This window comes from Heterocephalus glaber, unplaced genomic scaffold, assembly GCF_053883595.1.
Source record: "Heterocephalus glaber isolate CG9 unplaced genomic scaffold, H.glaber_assembly_v1.0 deba00001532, whole genome shotgun sequence".
In the NCBI taxonomy this organism is placed as follows: Eukaryota; Metazoa; Chordata; class Mammalia; order Rodentia; family Bathyergidae; genus Heterocephalus; species Heterocephalus glaber.
The window spans coordinates 24,840,939-24,860,478 of NW_028258330.1; the positions used below are offsets into that span (position 1 = coordinate 24,840,939).

Below are 19,540 nucleotides of genomic sequence, written 5' to 3' on the forward strand. Positions count from 1 at the left end.
TCAAAATAAATTTTTAAAAGGGCTGGGATGTAGCTCAGTGTGAAGTCCCTGGGTTAAATCTCCAGTAATAGGGCCAGGGATTTAGCTCAGTGGTACTGCACCTACCTCACAAGAGCAAGATCCTGAGTTTGTCCCCTGGTCCCCCCCCCCCCCCAAATCTCTAGTACTACAAAAAAGACAAAACCTGGGCTGGGGATTTAGCTCAGTGGCAGCACACCTGCCTTGCAAGCTCAAGGCCCTGAGTTTGATTTCCGATGGGGGGGATGGGGGGGATGGGACGACGGGACTTGAAGGCAAAATTTCTGTTTATGACAGTAGCTCATTCTGTTAAACATAGCAGCGATCTCACTGACCTGAAAAATTCACTATTTCAGTATTTAAATTTTTTGTTTTGCTTTCTTTTGAAACAGGGTCTTACTATTTAATTTAGGCAGGCCTTGAACTCACTATGTAGCCCAGGCTGCCCTCAAACTCACAGGGGATCACAGGGCTGCACCACCACACCTGGCTTCATAATTGAACTTTTAGTAGTAACTTAAAATGTACAGTGTTAAATACTTGTTACTGCTTTTTAATTTCTACTTTTTTTTTTTTTTTTTTTTGATTACTGGGGATCGAACTCGGGTCCTTGAGCTTGCAAGGTAGCCGGTGGAACCACTGAGCTAAATCCTTGGCCCATAATTTCTACTTTAAAAAATTCCATTTTGGGGGCCAGGGATTTAGCTCAGTGGTACCACACCAGCCTCACAAGGGCAAGGTCCTGAGTTCTATCCCCAGCACCAAAAAAAAAAGATTTCCATTTTTGAAAGTAAAATAATGATTTGCCATAGTTATAATAGAAGAAATACACACATGATCTACAGGTGATGTTGCTGGTGTGGTTTGAAGGCTTTAACCAAGGGTGCTGAGTTCTAAGCTGGGCACTTTCATCATTGCTTTCCCCACATGCCTATTAGAAATCACTTAGGAACCTTGGAAAAACTCTCAATACCCTGGCCCACCTCTAGGAATTCTGATTTAATTGATCTGAGATGGGGTCTGAGATCTTAAAGTTGAGAACCATTACTTTATGTACATTACCATTTAATTCTTAGTGCAGTTATGAAGACAGGTTTGTCGGTGAAGCTGTGTGGGCCATTGTGGAAAATATAGAAACATAAGGAATTTATTATTTCATCATCCCACGCAGGAATTTTGAAAGATAGCTGAGAATAGTGTATTACAGTTTTGTATTGGTTTCTTTAAAACCGTAATTTATGTAGTAGTGGGCGTGTTCTCACATCATTAAAGATTTCATAGCTGGGCATCGTGACCCACACCTGTAATTCTAGCACTCTGTAAGGCAGAGGCAGGAGGATCACAAGTTTAAGCTCAGCCTGACTAATTTAGTGACTAATTAATAAAATTAAATATTTTATTTATTTATTTTTGAGACAGGGTCCTGCTGTGTAGCCCAGGCTGGCCTCAAACTCTCCTTGGAAGCCTGAGAACAGTGCCCTGTACAAATCTGTAATAGAGATAGGTGGACAGGAAAATGAGTACATACAGATGGTATTCTCTTTGGGAAGTTCTTTGCTATACACTGAGAGTTCTAAGAGTGCAAACTTTAGTTCAAACAGCAGAATCATTCTGGAAAGTCAGGCTTCTAACATAGAGTTGTTTTTAGGGAAACATTTAGAAATTTGAGTGCTGGGATTATAGGCTTATGTCACCCCACCTGGTTCTTTAAAAAAAAAAAAATGTAAAAAGCCTGGTAAATAGCTCAGTGTGAAAGCTCTGAGAAGTCGCTAGTAATGCTAAATAAATAAATTTTCATAAACAGCCATTTGTAGGGGTTCATACCTGTAATCCCAGCTATTTGGGAGGATCTCAAGGTTGAGGCCAGCTTGGACAACTAAGCAAGATGTCTCTTAAATTTTAAAAATCCTAGGGATTTAGCTTAGTGGTAGAGTGCTTTCCTAAAATGCACCAAGGCCTCAGTTCAGTCCCCAGTACTGCAAGATGAAAAAGATTTTTTTTCCTGTACTGGGGATTGAACCCAGGGCTTTTAAACTGAGCAACATCCCCAACTCTTTCTTTTAGATGTTTTTTGTTGTTGTTGTTGTTGTTTTATTTTGTTTTTATGAGGCAGGGTCTCACTAAGTCACTAATTATCCAGACTGGGCTTGAACTTTGGGTTCTCCTGCCTCACCCAGAGTCTAGGGATTACAGCTGTGTGCCACCACACGTGGCTAATCGTCTCATTTATTAACAAATTAATGTCTTAGAGAATTTTCTGTGCTCCTAAAGGTATTATTTCCCAACTTTTTATTTTGAAATTTTCAAATACAGAAATGTTGAAAGAGTATCATAGTGATTACTCAAATGCCTTTATTTGTGTTTTTTTTTGTTTTGTATCTTGTTTTTTGAGATAGGGTCTCACTATATAGTTCAGGTTGGTCTTGAATTCACTATGTAGCCCAGGCTGGCCTTGAACTCCCAGCAGTCCTCCTGCCTCAGCCTTCTGAGTGCTGGGATTGCAGGCATGCACCACCACCAGGCTTGATGAGGTTTTAAGATTTTGCCACATTTGCTTTCTCTCTTTCTAATTAGGTGGAAAGGTAGGACAGTCTTCCCAAACCATCATGACACTTACCTTTAAATGCTTCACCCTATTTCTTCTAAAAACTACACATTCTCCTATATAACCACAATACTGTGAATCTTCCTATTAGTGACCCATTTATTTGCGCTATGTAGTCTTCAGTTAAATTAAAGTAACCTCCTAGGCTTTAGCTTTCTTAATGAAACAATTGACAGTCCTAACTTCTCTTTGGGGGTTAGAGTATAAAAACTATTTCTTTGTGGCTTTCGGACACTAAATGAAAATGTCCCTAGCTTCCAGGCCATGAGACATCTATAGGGTCAAGAACATCTCACCTAGCCAGGGATTTAGCTCAGTGGTTCCACCGCCTGTCTTGCAAGCGCAAGGTCCCGAGTTTGATACTTGGTACCAAAAAAAAAAAAAAAAAAAAACGACATCTCATCTATTACTTCTATCCGAAATAAAATGTTGAGGACTGGGTAGGTGCAAAGGATATGCTCAAGGGTGTGCTGATGACCAAAGCCAGTGTCTTTTTCTTGGCTGGTAAATATTTGACATATGGCCCCATGAGCAGAACTTCATCTGTGTTAAAAGAAAGTTCTTCTGTTTTCTCCTTGTTGGTAATGGTGATGGCCCACTCTCAGAAAAGTTTTTTTGTTTTGTTTTGGTACTGATGATCGAACTCGGGTCCTTGTGCTTGCGCAGCAGGCAGTAAAACCACTGCGCTAAATCCCTGGCCCCTCACAAAAGTTTTAATGTTATCAGAGCTTTAAAAAAAAAAAAAACCTCAGAGAAAGTACAACTCAGGCACTGGCAGCATTAAATTATATTAATTAGCTTTCACACTTAGTAGTAAAATTTTTTTTTTTTTTTTTGGTCCTGAGGATGGAACTCAGGACCTTGTGCTTGTGAGACAGGTGCAGTGCCAGTGAGCTAAATCTCTGGCCCAGAGTCATTTTCTATTAAAAAATATTGCCAGGCTCGATGGTGCACGCCTGTAACCTCAGCACTCAGGAGGCTAAGGCAGAAGAATTGCCATGAGTTCAAAGCCAGCCTGAACTACATAACAAGACCCTGTCAGGCTGGGGATGTAGTTCAGCGGCACTGCACCTGCCTGACAAATGCAAGGCCCTGAGTTCAATTCTCCGTCCAAAAAAAAACCCTGTCTCACAAAACCATGAAGTACATGCTAAATAAATAAGTAGAGTATATTATTTTATAATGTGATGTTAGCCCTTATTAGAACATTTTTAGCACTAAATGTCTTAACTGGTGAGTGAGAAACCTAGTAAAATTTTGTCTCATGGGCTGGAGAACAGCTCATTGCTAGAGCAATTACCTAGCATGCGTGAGACCCTGGGTTTATTCCCCACACTGGAAAAAATAAAATAAAATTTTAATTTTTTGTTTTTAACAGTAGCAAAGTTTCACATTTATTAAAGGAAAGAGGGGCCAGGGATTTAACTCAGTGGTTCTGCCACCTGCCTTGCAAGCGCAAGGACCCGAGTTTGATCCCCAGTACAAAAAAAATAAAGGAAGGAAAAATAAACTGAACGGTAAGTGAAAAACAGACTTTGTAAAGTGAGTTTGGGCCAAGGAAAAAGGGAGGAAAAAAAACCAAATTAAAATAACCTACAGTGTAGGAGGAGCTACCATGAAGAGGCATGCTAGCCAAAACTGTTAAAGACAGCTTTCTGACCCTGTGGTCTTTATCTCTCTGCTGCAGATTCTCAACGGGAATTCAACAGTAGACCAGGAACAGGATATGTACCTGTAGAGTTCTGGAAGAAAACAGGTATGTGTGCCTGCTTATAGGCTGCATGTACTCACTAGCTTGTACAAACAGGGAACAAATACTGGGAGAAAAGGTTGGTAACTAGCCCTTTGGTTGTCTAATAAGCTCCTCCTCATGGAGTTCTTAGTTCATACTTCTCCCCCTCCAACTTATCCTGGGTTGCCTGTCTCGTTCCTTTGCAGGTCAGGAGTTTGGAATTGCTTCCTCTAGTCCCTTTACACACTTATACTGGGTCACACTGAGGCATGAAGTAACCAACTCTTCTCTCCCTTTTGATATAAGTTAATTCATTGCTGCCTGATCTCTTCACACTCTGTCACTACATCTGTTTCATTCTGCATTTGGCACAGTTCTTTATCCATCTGCTTTTCCCACCCCCACCCCCACCCTATTTTTTAAAAAAACACTGTTCTTGGTAGGCCTTCTACCAGAATAAAGGAGGGTGAGGACTGCCGGCTCCAATAAGATAAAGGATATAACTAGCCCCAAATCATTAATGTTACCCTTATCCAAATACTGTCCTTCTTTTCCCAAAGTTTTTTTATTTGTTTATTTTGATTTTTTATTCCAGTATCAGGGATTGAACTCAGTACCTTGCACTTGCAAGGCAGGCTCAGTGCCACTGAGCTAAATTCCCAGCCCCTTTGTTTTTGTTTTGTGAGACAGAGTCTCACTGTGTAGTCCAGACTAGCCATGAACTTACATTATAATAGGCCAGGCTGGCCTTGAACTCAAAATCCTCATACCTCAGCTTCCGTAGTGTGAGATTACAAGTGTACCTACCATCCGCAGCTCCCTGAAGTCTTTTGTTGTTGTTGTTGTTTTGTTTTGTTTCTTGAGACAGGGTCTCACTATATAGTTTAGGCTGGTCTTGAACTCATTATGTAGCCCAGGCTGGCCTCGAACTCTCGGCAATCCTCCTGCCTCAGCCTTCTGAATGCTAGGATTACAGGCATGCACCATTTAAAGTCTTAAAATACAGTTATTGACACCATTTTAGACTACTTTGTCGATGACTGATTAATTCATCAGAGGTTTATGTAAGCAATTAAGTATTATCCACATTAAATAATTGTAATTCTTCATTTTCATGCTTTTGCATGCTTCCTTCCAAAAGGAAAAGTTCTAGACTTAAACATAAATGTATATGATACAAATTGTATATGTGATGGGGTGTAGCTCAGTCTTTGAGTGTTTCCCTAGCATGTGACAGGCTCTGAGTTTAGTCTTTCAGCACCATCCTCCCCAGCACAAAAAGTTTTAAGTATATTATTTTAAGTTTTAAGTATATTATTATTTAGTATATTCTCAGGGTAAGGGAGAAGCAACCTGGAACATGCCCAAATATTTATGAGTAGTTACATTAATTTACAGTTTGATTACACAACAAAATACTATTTTACCATGTAAAATAATTTTGAAAACTATGCAATTGGAAATGAGAAAATGTAGATTATATTGTTAGTAAATGGAATAGAATTGTGGGAAATGAAGATAATCATAAGGTAGAGAGAAAGATTACCATGTACATGATCTTCAAATAAGTGGCTTTGATTACTTGGGAAGAACCTTGAATAACTATGGTTAAGAGCCCAACTTACTCTACTGAGAGAGCTGAATCCTTGCTATGCTGCAGTGCCCCTGTTGTCTTAAATGGCTTCCAGGAAGATATCCAAATTGATTCTTAGTGCTTCATCCTTAAGCTATGAAGATAAAATGTATCAGAGGCCATGGTCCTGTAGGCTCAGTAAGTGACATTTCACACCTACGTGATATCAAGAGGCCTGGGAGGGTGACTGCGGTGGGCCATAGTGGACCTGTGCAGACACCTGGAGTCTTTGACCCCTGGGGTCAACACACACACACACACACACACACACACCCATACCAGGGATTGAACTCAGGACTTTGTGTTTCAAGGCAGGCACGGCCCCAGTGAGCTAAATCCCTGGCCCAAGACTTTCTTTTCTTAAGGCTGCTGCAGTAAGATAGAAAGTTCTAGCACAGTAGCCTAGAACATTGTTTCAACTTTCTTTGAGTCTGAGTTGTGTGCAAGAGCCAAGCTATAAGGGAGTTCCTTAGGAATCTGGGTTATCTTGTGTTGTACACTTGTGGGAGGTTTTTCACATTTTCATTGGGCTGAGCAGCATGATGGGATGGAAGGAAGTGATCAGAAACCAAGCAAAGGGATGAAGATGGGCCAGAGTTTGCAACCCCAGGGTTCCTGGCAGCCTTCTGAAGTTTGTATCTTCAGCCCCAAGTTTCTCTACTGTGCTCCATCTCAACCATCTCATTTGCTTCCACACCAGCTTTCTGCATATTGCCATTCATTGCCCAGCACTACCATTCTCCTTTACCTTCACATCCAGACCCTTCAGTGCTACCACCTTTCTTCTGACACTTCCTTTTCTGGGTGCTACTTGCTTCTCCATAAATTCAGAATCTCTGCCAGCAGAATCGCTGCTCCAACCTCCCAGTTACTCTTTTTCTTCTTGCATGGAATACTTTGGGGCAGAGACCACCAGTCTTTTAGAGCTTTCAGTGATACAGATAGTCCACCTTGGCACTCGTGTCATAGGTTCACCACCACAGCTTTAGAGGATTCACATTTTGTTTAGCTAATAAGGCCAAAAAGAAGCTGTGCGAGACTTTTCCAATAAACTTCATTTCCACCTACCATCTCCACCAAAACATATTTCTTTAATCTTTCCCTGCCCTTGTAGAGTTGACCTCTTTTCTCCATGGAACTCTCCTATTTTAGTGTCATGTATGATGGCACCTAAGCCACTGTTATAATTTGATCACCAACAGGAGAGGGTGGATAATGTGTAATTACCTATGTATCCCCAGCCCTAGCACAGTGGCCACCTTAGTCTTCATGTCTAACACATGACTGTACAAATGAACAGCACAACTGTGAGAATAAGTGTGTATGCATATACCATGTGTTCACACCTACATATCTTATTTCCACTCTCTCCATTCTTAGAAATGCTGTAGGGTGGGAAGGGAAAGATTTCTCGGCCAGGTGATTTTACTGTCACTTTCTTCTAGAAGAAGCTGTGAATAAAGTGAAAATTCAGGCCATGTCTGAAGTACAGAAGGCTGTTGCTGAGGCTGAGCAAAAAGCTTTCGAAGTGATTGCAACAGAGAGAGCTCGAATGGAGCAAACCATAGCAGATGTCAAACGACAGGCTGCAGAGGATGCCTTCCTCGTCATCAATGAGCAAGAGGAGTCCACGGAGGTCAGAGCTCTGTTAGGTCCTGGGGCTGAGGCTGCCAGCTGAGGGAGCACACCCACTACTTACCTCAGTGCTGGGCCCGATGTTTTAGTTTTCACTTTGGGACTCTACATACCAGTCTGATGAGTGACTGTCACATATACGTCATATATACGTAAACATATGCATATATCTATACACACACTACGTGCATACATACATACATATATATATATATATATATATATATGGAGTTTAGGGGTTTGGCTTTTGGTTTGGGGGTATTTGTTTATTTGTTATTTTAGGTTTGTTTGTTTGTTTTTCATACTGGGGATCGAACTTGGGACCTTGGACTTGCATGGCAGGTGGCGGAACCACTGAGCTAAATCCCCGGCCTGTTATTTTAGTTTTGAGACAAGGTCATGCTGAGTTGCCCAGATTGGGCTCAAATTTGTGGTCTTCTTGCATCACCCTCCCAGAGTGCTGGTATTACAAGCATGTGTCACTGAGACCAGATGGTTTTTTATTTTTAAATAAACAACAGAATGGTGAAGATGGTGGCACAGACCTGTAATCCCAGCACTTAGGAGGCCAAAGCAGGAGGATCGCTCTGAGTTTTGAGGCCAGCCTGGGCTACATAATGAGTTTAAGACCAGCCTGAACTACATAGTGAGACCTTGTCTTTAAATAAAGGAATGAATGAATAGAATTTTATATTCTCATCATATTTAAATGATCCACTTCAGTATAATAATACCAAACGTGATTATGTAAAGATAAAAATGGCCTAAATGTCCTATGCTGTCACAGAGGATGTGTTAACATGCATTATGGTGGCACTCTAAGGAAGATACTATGAATGTTGAAATACAGTTCCTTCAAACATCTCCTTTTTTCTTTTCCCAACTTTTCCTATAGAATTGGGGGGGGGGCTATTTTTGAGATACTGGGTATTGAACCCAGGGTCTTCACACTGAGCTACAATCTCAGCCCTTTAATATTTTTACTTTTTTCTTTTTGTGATAGTCTCTAAGTTGTTCAGGCTGGACTTGAGCTTGGGATCCTCCTGAATGTGCAGCTTTCGAATTGCTTTTGAGCCTAGATATATCTTCTACTGTTCCTGTGTTTCTGTATTTATAGCCATTTGTATCAATACCTACATTTGCCTGTTTATCTAATTTTATATCTGTGCTCTGTGTGTGTGTGTGTGTGTGTGTGTGTGTGTGTGTGTGTGTGTGTGTGTGTGTGTGTGTGTGTGTGTGTGTGTGTGTGTGTGTGTGTGTGTGTGTGTAGGTTGAACAACATAAGGGACTCTTGCATTCCAGACAAGCATTGTACCATTGGGCTATATTCCCAGCCCTTTGTTGTTTTTTTGTTTTTTTGGTACCGAGGATCAAACTTGCAGCCCTTTGTGTTTAACTGTGTCAGTGTCCAAAGAAGGAATGTGGCCTTGGCTAAGAAGATGAGTTCTGGATCTGGCCTGTGTAGGCTTAAGACCCAGCTCTCCATTTAGAGGATTGTGCCTTTAAGAAACTGTAATTAAAAACAGTTAACTGTACATTATATACATTAACAGTTAATTATAAACAGTTCACCAAGTGGGGGGCAGGTGAAGTGCTTGCCAGCATCTATCCGAGCAAGCTTGCTTTCCAAAATACGACAAGGACAGAGGGGCTGATTTTTCATTGAGTTTGTGTTGGACCAGGATGGGTGATTCTTCTCCATTTCATCTAGAAAATTCTTGATGTTTAACATATGTCCCTGGAGTTTCTCCTTCATTTTGTGAGAAGCTGCTGTCTAGTGTGGGGAAGGACTAGAGGTTGGAAACCCCTAAGACTAGAGGGGAGTCCAAGCCTCCCCTCACAGTGGCAGTGCACCCTCAAGGAGCCAGCCTCCTTCTCTGTACCATGCAGGTCACAGCCCCTGCCCTTGGCTTCATAGTTTTTAGAAAAGTAAAACAAGGCAATGCTGGGCCGGGGATTTAGCTCAGTGTTTCCGATGCCTGCCCTGCAAGCACAAGGACAGGAGTTCGATCCCTGGTATCAAAAAAAACCCCCCAAAACAAGGCAATGCTGTGGCAGCTCCTCACACAGCACAGGCCCAGACCAGACCCAGCTTCTCCCTATAGTGCCTGGGGGTGGAGGGACAGTAAGAGGTCTCCTTGTCTCTGCTATGGGGCTTGTTTTGTCTCCTCTACTTTCCTGACAAACATAATGGGTTAGCAACCAACCGTGAAATGGGGGTTCTTTCTTCTCTGCGCCAAAATTGCAGTGAGGTCAGGGAGGTCTAAGATAGGTCCCAGGGATTTTTTTTATTTTTCTTTTTATTAGTATGTGTTTATACTACATAATGATTATATTTGGTCCCAAGAGTTTTGACAAGTCCTTGTAGTTTGGGGGTTTGTTTTTTGAGACATAGTTTCCCTATGTAGTTTAGGCTGATCTTGAACTCACTGTATAGCTCAGGCTGGCCTTGTACTCAGTGATCCTCCTGCCTCAGCCTCCCAAGTGCTGGCATTACAGGCAGGCACCACCATATCCAGCTAAGCCCTGAGAGTTCTGATATACCATAGGTGGGTCCTGCGCCCTACTTAGAGTAATGCTGACATAACTGATGCTCCCTGCTTGACAAAGGAAGTTTTGTTTTTTAGGGGTATTTTTGGTACTGGGGATCGAATTTGGGACCTTGCGCTTACGAGGCAGGTGCCAGAACCGTGGAGCTAAATCCCTGGCCTTTATTTTATTTTATTTTTTTTTATTTTTGGTTTCTTAAGACAGGGTCTCACTGTGCAGTTCAGTCTGGTCTTGAATTCACTATGTATCCCAGGCTGGCCTCTTCGTGGCCATCCTCCTGCCTCAGCCTCCTGAGTGCTGGGTTTATAGGCATGCATCAGCACACCCAGCTGTCAAACGAAGTGTTGAAATCATCTATCTTTCTTTCTTCCTTTCATTCTTTCTTTTTTTGTGTGAGACAGGGTCTTGCTATTTAGCTCAGGCTGGACTTGAACTCACTATGTAGCCCTGGTTGGCCTCAAACTCATGGTGATCCTCCTGCCCCAGCCTCCTGAGTGCTGGGATTACAGTTGTGCGCCACCATGCTCGTCATTGAAATCGTATTTCTGACTTCTGTTCCCACAGCTAAGGTTTATACCTTTTCCCCATTAACCACAGTCTTTTTGTCAAGACTGTGGTTCCATCTTTGAGGAAGGTTGATTTAAGAGTGACTACAATAGTCAATTTTTTGTCTTACATTTTTTTTTTTAAAGAAGGCTCTCACTATGTTGTCCAGGCTGGCCTTGAATTCCTGGACTCAAGTGATCCTCCTACCCCAGCCTCCTGAGTATCTGGGACTGTAGGGACCAGCCACTCCACCCAGCTTTGTCTTACATCTTGGCAAAAAATTCTCTCCTGGAGCAATTCACTTTCCAATTATCCGTACTCATCCTGAGTACCTATCTGCCATGTCTGTCCTCCCTCCTCCTTTTTTTTTTTTGTACCAGGAATCGAACTCAGGCGCAGTGCCACTGAGCTAAATCCCTGCATGGCCCCCCCCTTTCAAATAAATTGTCTTCTTTTATTTATTTATTTTTTTTAAAAAGGGCCAGGGATTTAGTTCAGTGGCACCGTGCCTGCCTCAAAAGCACAAGGTCCTGACTTCAATCCCTGGTCCCATAAATTTTTTAAAAATATTTTAAATTAAAAAAATAAAAATCTCTCCTGGTTAAGTCAGCGGAAAACCAAGAGGAGGAGAACATGAAACTGTCCTTTTCACCCCTGGCTCCTCAGATACTAACCACATTATTCCTGGATTTCTATGAGCCTACCTCTGTGGAGGCTGTTTACTTTGTTTTACTGTATTTCATAAATCTTGAAATAAGCCATTTAAAAAAATAATGGCATTGGCTGGGGATTTAGCTCAGTGGTTCTGCTGCCTGCCTTGCAAGCACAAGGTCCTGAGTTCAATCCCCTGTACCAATAATAATAATAATAATAATAATAATAATAATAATGGCAGCCAGCCAGAATGAAAGTAGCAGAGGTTTGATACTCTGACCCAGTTCATTTTTTTTTCTTTTTGTCCACACCTAGGTATTCCACCACTTAGCTATATCCCCAGCCCCTAACCCCCACACATACTTTTTAAGTTTGAGATAAGGTCTCTCTAAGTTGTCGAGGCAGGACTTGAACTTACCATCTTCCTGACTCCACTTCCCTAAGTGATGGGATTACAAGTAGTGTGCACTACTGTGCCTAGCTGTGGATCCAGTTCTAAGATGCTCTTGCAGACTGACTGAGGGAGGTGAGTCTTACACATCCTTTTGGCAGCAGTGTGTGTGGGTAGCAGCTGGCTTCTGCCCCATAAGTGACAATGCACTTCTGCCCAAGCATTGTTGGGAGGCATCTTACTGGACTGGACAGAAGGGAATTCTCTAGAAGACAGTTTGCTGGAGGGCCTGTTAACGTAGCCTAAGAATTACATCTCCATTTTATTTGTTTTGTTTTGTTTTGTTTTTTTGGTACTGGGGATCGAACTCGGGTCCTTTTGCTTGTGAGGCAGGTGGCAGAACCACTAAATCCCCAGCTAAATCCCCAGCCCACATCTCCATTTTATTCACCTGGTGTTGGTGTTTGCAAGTTTCGATGGTCCCTAGAGTGTGTTTACTGGGAAGCCTGTGTTAGAAGGGAATCTGAAGTTGTCTTAATGTGGTTTGAGACCATACTTGTACAGAGAGTGTTGCAGCATCGGGAGTTTCAGGTCCCAGACTTTGCACAGGCCCTTGATCATTTCATAACCTTAGCACATCTGGCCCTCAGTTTTCCCATCTGTACAGTGCAAGAGGTGGCCCAGGGGCCCCCAAAGTCCTGTCGTTTCTCATTCTGTTCATAGGGTGGACAGGGGTCTTTCTTTACTGCACACTACCACAGCCAGGCCTCTGATTGGCTTCTGTTGTTGTAACATTCTTGTGGACAAGAAGACTGGCTACCAGGTCCTTCCCAGTGGCTGCACCTGGGCAGTGCTGTAAAGCTTTTTCCTTAGCAGTGGGTCCTGGAGCACTTGGGTGCAGACTCTCATGTCAGGGGCAGAATCGTCTTAGAGCCCATAGTGGCCGCTGCACTGTGCCCACATTTATTCTCAGTTATTCCTCTTAGCTGACTTGGGGAGACATCATGTTATCTGTTCCCTGACTATTTCTACTGTTGCTTTTATGGCTGCTACTTCGAGCTGTCACCAAGCCTCACTTGGATCCTGCCTTCTGTAATAGAATTCAAGCATTCTGAACTGATGCAGTGTCCCAGTGGTTTCTGCTGGGCCATAATGGGGAACCTGCCCCATTATGAGAAAATACAGGTAGTGAGAAAACTCCCAGAGCTGAACTTTTAGGGCCCTGAGTGTGCAGTACCCCTGGGGACAGGCCTACAATTTTCCCAATACCACCCCATGTATGAATAGTCAAGTCAGCAAAAGAAACAGGCACCTAGGACAAAGGAAGGAGCACATCCAATTACCTTCTCTTTACACATTCTACTTCTTTGGCAGATGACATTTTGGAAAAGTAGCTTTGCCTATATTCCTTTAAAACTCTTTGTTAAAAGATCAGATATTAGCCTGGGATTTAGCTCAGTGGTGCCACCACCTGCCTCGCAAGCGAAAGGTCCTGAGTTCAATCCCTGGTACCAAAAAAAAAGTCAAAACAAAAAGATTAGATATTATCAATAAAAACAGTAATAACTGTTCCTTTAATGGGAGGAGCAAGAGAAAATATTCAAGCATATGAATGGATATGTGATCTTAGGATGATACCTGTGGCAGAGGGACCCTGGGAGTTTGGTTTGGTCTCTGAGGATTAAAATAAGAGCCCCCCAAAAAATGAGTCTATGCCTTATGCAGGCAATAAGGACCACCCTGCCCAGGCTGGTGCTGGGGAAGGCGTCTTCAAATATGCTCCTATCTCACTGTCCTATGAGTAGTTTTCCTGTTGTACAGGTACTGGGGGGAGAGGGGGTTCCATGGTTAAACAGCAGGAAAGGCAGATTTCAGCTGCAGGTAGGTAGCTTCAAGCCCCTGCTTTACCATGTAAGTGATGAGTGACAAATGAGTCTACAGCTTGTTCCTAGCAACCACTAACCTATGCCTCTTGTTTTGCAGAATTGCTGGAACTGTGGCCGCAAAGCCAGCGAGACATGCAGTGGCTGCAATATTGCGAGGTACTGTGGCTCTTTCTGCCAACACAAGGACTGGGAGCGGCACCACCGCCTCTGCGGCCAGAGCCTTCATGGTCAGAGTCCCCACAGCCAGAGCCGACCGCTGCTGCCCGGAGGGAGGGGCTCCTCAGCCAGGTCCACTGACTGCAGCGTGCCCAGCCCAGCCCTGGACAAGACCTCAGCCACCACCTCACGTTCCTCAACACCTGCCTCTGTGACAGCCATCGACACCAATGGACTCTGAGCCCCACACTCCACTGACCCTGATGACCCCTCCACACAACAGATCTTTGCATGGGGGTTGGCTATTGGAGCATGTAGCTGTTGGATCATCCATAGGAAATGAAGCAGCGACAGGACTCATCCAAGCAGTGTGGGCCCCACCCCACCTCCCTGGAACTTTCCATCTGTGTCCTTGGTGGAAGTAGTGTGCCATGCTCTCTGCACAAAGGCAGCCTGCCTGAGCTGTCTCCTCCATGGCTTTCCTAGTGTGCTCCTCTCCCACTGAAGCTGGCAAAGCCAGCCCTTGGCTGTGTAGACCACCAGCTCACCCTGCCTCCATGAGTCAACAGACTATCAATGTGACCAGCCAGGCTGGCAGCAGACTGAGGAGGAGGCCCCCTTCCCTCTTGAACAGTTCCTTGAACCCCATTTCCACCCTCAGCAGGTGACGCTGATTGGCCTCTTGGGGACTTGGGTAGGCAGAAGCAGTACTCAGGACTCCCTTCTCAACCCTGCTGTTCCAACCTGTTAAGATGCTCAGAAACAATAGGAAAGAAACTACCACTTTAATAAAAACACCATAATAATAAAAAGAAATAAATCTTCCCCACACATCACAGATCATTTTGGACAAGATTTTCCAACCCAACTGGCTACTTTAGTTTGGAACCCATTTTTGTACCCTCCCTCACTTGATTTTGCTTGTGCAGAAGTTAATTTTCAGCACATGGATTGATCTGAGAGAGAAAGAGACTCCTTTGTGTTAGTCTTTTCTCTCTGAGCATGTTGGCCAGACTAGCAACATCCAGTTACTGAGTGGATCATCTCTTGGAAATGCAGAACCCTCTGCCACTGCTTGACTGTTTGCCTAGTCATCTTGTTCTTTGTTCTTCTATCTCTCAGACCACGTCTGGATCACCATGACGTCTTCTGCCCATCGGCTCTGTTTGGCCCCGTAGGCTACAGTTGTCCCGCTGATGTGCTGTAGTGTGTCAGCAGGACTTGCCCCACTTGTCAAGGCCTGGTTTCATCTGAGTAGTAACCCTGGACCTGAAGGAATCCCTCAGACCTCGTGGTTTCATAGCCTTCTACCTGCTGCATTGATTCATTTTCAAGCACACAATTTCCCTTAGGTTTTCTGAAACCTTTCCCCTGAGCTCAGAAAGGTTCTTTGAAGTGTGGGAACCATTTGTAGAAGGCTGACAAATTTTTATTCCCATTTCCAGGGATTTTTCTAGCTACTTACTTGGCTGTCCAAACATGATTTTACTGTACCCTTGCAGAGTGTTTGGGCACTGTCTCATACACATCCCTGCCATTTAGGGAACCTAGGGTCCTACCCCGTGGAGGTAGTTAGGGTGAGTTGGTGGCTCTGCCCCTGCTGGCCTGTGAAAGCCACGATCTGATCACTGCCCTCAGTGCACAGACTGAGTCTGAAGTAAAAGCTCCGTTCCTTAAAGGAATGGGATCGACACAGGTGGCATTTTCCTTGCATACAGGTGTGTCTCTAAAAACTTAAGTCCCCGATATACTTTGACCAAGGATTTTCAATTTTACAAAGAAACTTGGAGAAGGGTATTGTGGTCCATGCCTGTAATCCTAATCCCAGCCCTGAGATGCTGAGGCAGAAGGATTTCAAGTTTGAGCCTGTGCTGGGCGATTCAGCAATTTAGTGAGATCCTGTCTCAGAATTTTAAAAAGGGGGACACGTGCGGATGTAGCTGTGTGAAGGCTGTAGCTTCAATCCCCAGTACTGCTCAAAAAGGGGAGAGGGGAAACACAACTCAATACAAGACACCTTTATTTTTTGAGTTTTTTTGAGATGGGGTCTCAACTATTGTAATTCAGGCTGGCCTCAAACATGCAGCAGTCCTCCTGTCTCAGCCTCTCCCCAGTGCTGGGATTACAGAAGTATACCACCATACCCAGCTAAGGCACCTGTAAAATACTTAGATTTCCGTTGCCTAAGGTAAGGAACTCAGAGAAAGAATAGAGAATGGTGTTGCTTTGCCAGGGAACACCTAAGACCCTCTGTCTTCCATTCTCCAGGCACAGCTGGACCTCCCCAGCTCCCTGCCTTCTAGAGCCTCAGCAGCTGGGAGAAGCCTGGCTTTACCAGGCATGGAGTCAGTGCCCGGACAGCACTTGGCCATAACACATGTGTATCTCCTAAGAACACCAGGGAATGTCTAAATCAGTTAGAGCAAGAAGGTGTCTTACTGGGTACACTGGATCTGTCCCTAGTTTGCTGTTTTTTCATCAGGAATTTGAATGAACATCTTAGGTTTTCTAAATGTTTTGGGGTTTGTTTGGGGGTTTTTTTGATACCGGGGATCGAACTTGGGTCCTTGAGCTTGCGCAGCAGGCAGCAAAACCACTGAGCTAAATCCCCGGCCCAGGCCCATGGTTTTCTAAATCTTAACTGGCCCCATGACCAGCCAAAAATGCTCAGGTTTTTAATTGGTTGGAATAAAGAGCCAAAACCAACAAAATAATACTTACCAGGGATCAAGGCCAATTTCTTCAGTTAAGATTTAGGGTCCAGGGCCTGCCCTACTTTTGTGAGCTATAGGTCTAGTTTTTGTTTGAAAGTTTGAAAGGCTGTTCTAGACTGCTTTACTTGTATGCTACCTAGAAGCCCCTGTAGGCCTGAGCAGTGTCCACAAAGTTGAGCTCTCAGGCCTCTTGTGCTACTCCTGGTCAGGTCACACACATGTCACTTGGGCATCTGTCCAGAGGTTTGTCTTCAAAATTAAAAGAATCCTTTTCAATGTGATTCCCAAATTCTCTTCACTCCCCAGCCAGGAGGAGGACCAGCTTCCCCATTTGGTCTCCAGTTCTGCTGGTGCCACTCCAGCTACAAGGTTAGGAGTAGATCCAAAGGCTTCACACACTCACCTACACTAGGATTTAAAAGCAAAAGCATCAGAATAATCAGGCTACTCAGAGCCCATTTTCTTATAGGTTGGGGAGTGGCACAAGGGTGGCAGGTCAGTCTCGGGCTCTTCGATAGTATCCTAGAAACCCAAAGCAAAGAGCATCTCTGGAGTGTGAGGCCAGTGCTCACCATCACCCACTGAGGGACAATGATGAGTAGAGGGACTTCCTAGTCCCCTGCTAAGTGAGGACTGGCTGCAGGAACCAGAGAACTCCAAAGCTAGCCAAATCGGGAGCCATCTTTATATGTCCCAAGGGGCTAGGTGTGGTAGCACACCTGTAATCCTAGCACTTGGGAGGCTGAGGCAGGAGAATCACAGCAAGTTTGAGGCCATCCTGGGTAACCTAGTGAGTTCAAGACCAGCTAAACTACATAGTGAGACCCTATCTCAAAAAAACAAATGTCCTGAGGGATGCTTGAAGGCAGGGTATTCCCATCTTCCTTTGTGCTCTGGCTCCCCACTTGGCTGCACCATGCCTTGTGCAGTGGGGAAGAACTTCAAGGCCACCTGCTTGGAAACAGGCAGTCCACCCTGCAAGGTGTGAGACTCTACCTTTGAGATTCCCTGCATCTCCAGGGCTGAAGCCTCAGCAGATCTCAGGTAAGCACAGGTTGGGTTGACCTTTCCTAGGGAATTGTGTGGAGTCATGTCTGCCAATGGATCTGCATCTGGAAACCAGATACACTTGCCAGTGACTGGTCTGCACTTGGCATTAGCTGCTGCCCTCTGCAGTATGGGCTCCTTTGCCCATCTGGTCCAGTTGGCCCCCCAAGAGTTCGTCACCATTGGCAAGTCAACATTTTGCTTTGTACAGTCCTGTCCCAAAGTTGACGTGATCCCCAGCCTTGTCACCTGCTCACAAAGGATGTAGGTAGTTCTGGAAGATAGCTCCGCAAATGTGTTCGAAGGTTCAGCAGCACAATTGGAACTGTGTGGTAGTGAGTTCTACAGGCAGAAAGCATAAAGAATGACCAGATGGCCATTTGTCCTTGAAACTGAAGAAAGGCTGAAGATTAAAGAAATCATTCCAAATAGGACACAACTTGGAGCCTTTCTTCAGAGCTGAACTAGAACCATTGTGTCCAGGCTCCCTGATCAGGAGACCAAGCCAACTTTCTTAGATGGTTTTTAGTTCTTTGCAGAGAACTGAGTGGTGGCACGTTTGAACCAAATGTGAGAAAGACTTTGGCTGTTCCAGCATAGGCCAGATGGCCAGCTGTCAGAGAAGATCCCTGCCCTGGCTGGGCTGGGTACTTGGCCAGCTGGTAGGCAGGTCCCTTCTGACTCTTGAGAGTAGTTCTTGTGAAACCAAAATGTTGGCTACCTGCCTCTTGCCCCTGGGCATTTGACATGCTCACTTCCAAAGACAATGGAGCAGGTGACCTTTCCCACCATGAGGTAGGAGAGGGTTGGGAGGTCTGAAAGCCTGATTTGACAATTCACCTACCCTCCACAGCCCCAAGATGGCATTTCTCATGCAGAACTGGTCTGGTCAGACCTCCAGCTGCCCAGTGTATACTTTCATTGATGCTTATACCAAATAGGGCATTGCAGCTGGTGTCTTGGGGCAGCCCTGTCCCTGCCTTGGAGTCAGCAGAGAGAAGAAGCAGCAATAAGCATTCAGTGAAAGGGCTGTTTGGCTAAAAGGCCTTCAGTCCACTTACGTGGCTTTCAGAATTCCTGAGAGGCCACAAAGACTTCGTCTGTAAAAAAAACCAATAGTGTCAATAAAGACAAAACTGAGCCTCCACAAGTGGTTTTCAAAGGAGGGTGATGAATGTCAAACCACCCACAGGATGCATTAGAGTCCGGTTTTTCTGTGCTTTATCATTTTACTTTGATAGGAAGTTTTGTTACTTAACTCTGTGCATAACTTATTTAATGTACTGTATAAATGAACCAAAACCATTATATATGTATTTAGTTTGTTCTACTGAAAGTAGTCAATAAAAGGCTATATTCCTTTTCTGACTCAAGCTAGACTGACCCTGGGAGGGAAGGTATTATGTCCCCTCCCCCTGGTTCCCAAGTCTTCTGGGAGAGGGGCTCTAACTGTTCCTTCTGTGGTCTAAAGAGCATCAGGGGCCTGAAAGCAGAAAGCAGAAGATGGCTCCTACCTACAGCCCTACAGGGCCTGCAACCATGGGCTGTGGGAGGGGGTGACAACGCTGCCAGTCATGTGCCATCGCCATCTGAGACGCTCCAGGTTCCTTGTTTTCCCACTGCCAAGTGATTGGGGTGAGGAGCTGGGGGTGGAACCCAGGGCCTTGAACAAGGCAAGTGTTCTACCACTGAGCTACACTCCCCATTTTACTTTGAGACAAAGTTCTTTGCCGAATTACCCAAGCTTGACTGGAACCTGCAATCCTACCTCATCTTTCTGAGTAGATGGGATTACAGCCATGCACTACCATTCCTGGCTTTAAGTGATTTTTTTGTGTGATGTTTCTTTGTTTTGTTTGTTTTTGTTTTGTTGTTGTTGTTGTTGTTGTTGTTTTTGGTACCAGGGATCGAACTCTGGACCTTGCGCTTGTGACCCAGGTGGCGGAACCACTGAGCTAAATCTCCAGCCCCTG

At 44.3% G+C, this 19,540-nt stretch overlaps 1 protein-coding gene across 14 annotated transcripts in view; it reads left to right on the plus strand.

The window, feature by feature from the left end:
• Positions 1–18,929, plus strand: part of Cbfa2t2 (CBFA2/RUNX1 partner transcriptional co-repressor 2) — a 134,954-nt gene extending 116,025 nt beyond the window's left edge. For 10 of the 14 annotated variants that reach the window (XM_087188878.1, XM_021246784.2, XM_021246781.2 and 7 more), the window contains 3 exons: positions 4,311–4,379; positions 7,434–7,624; positions 13,748–18,929. In XM_087188878.1, coding sequence (XP_087045004.1) covers positions 4,311–4,379; positions 7,434–7,624; positions 13,748–14,047 — 560 coding nt within the window. In that variant the 3' untranslated portion in view covers positions 14,048–18,929. The remainder of the gene's footprint in view (positions 1–4,310; positions 4,380–7,433; positions 7,625–13,747) is intronic. The other 4 variants (XM_021246782.2, XM_004867939.4, XM_087188880.1 and 1 more) reach the window with 2 other exon arrangements.
• The last annotated feature ends 611 nt before the right edge of the window (positions 18,930–19,540 follow it).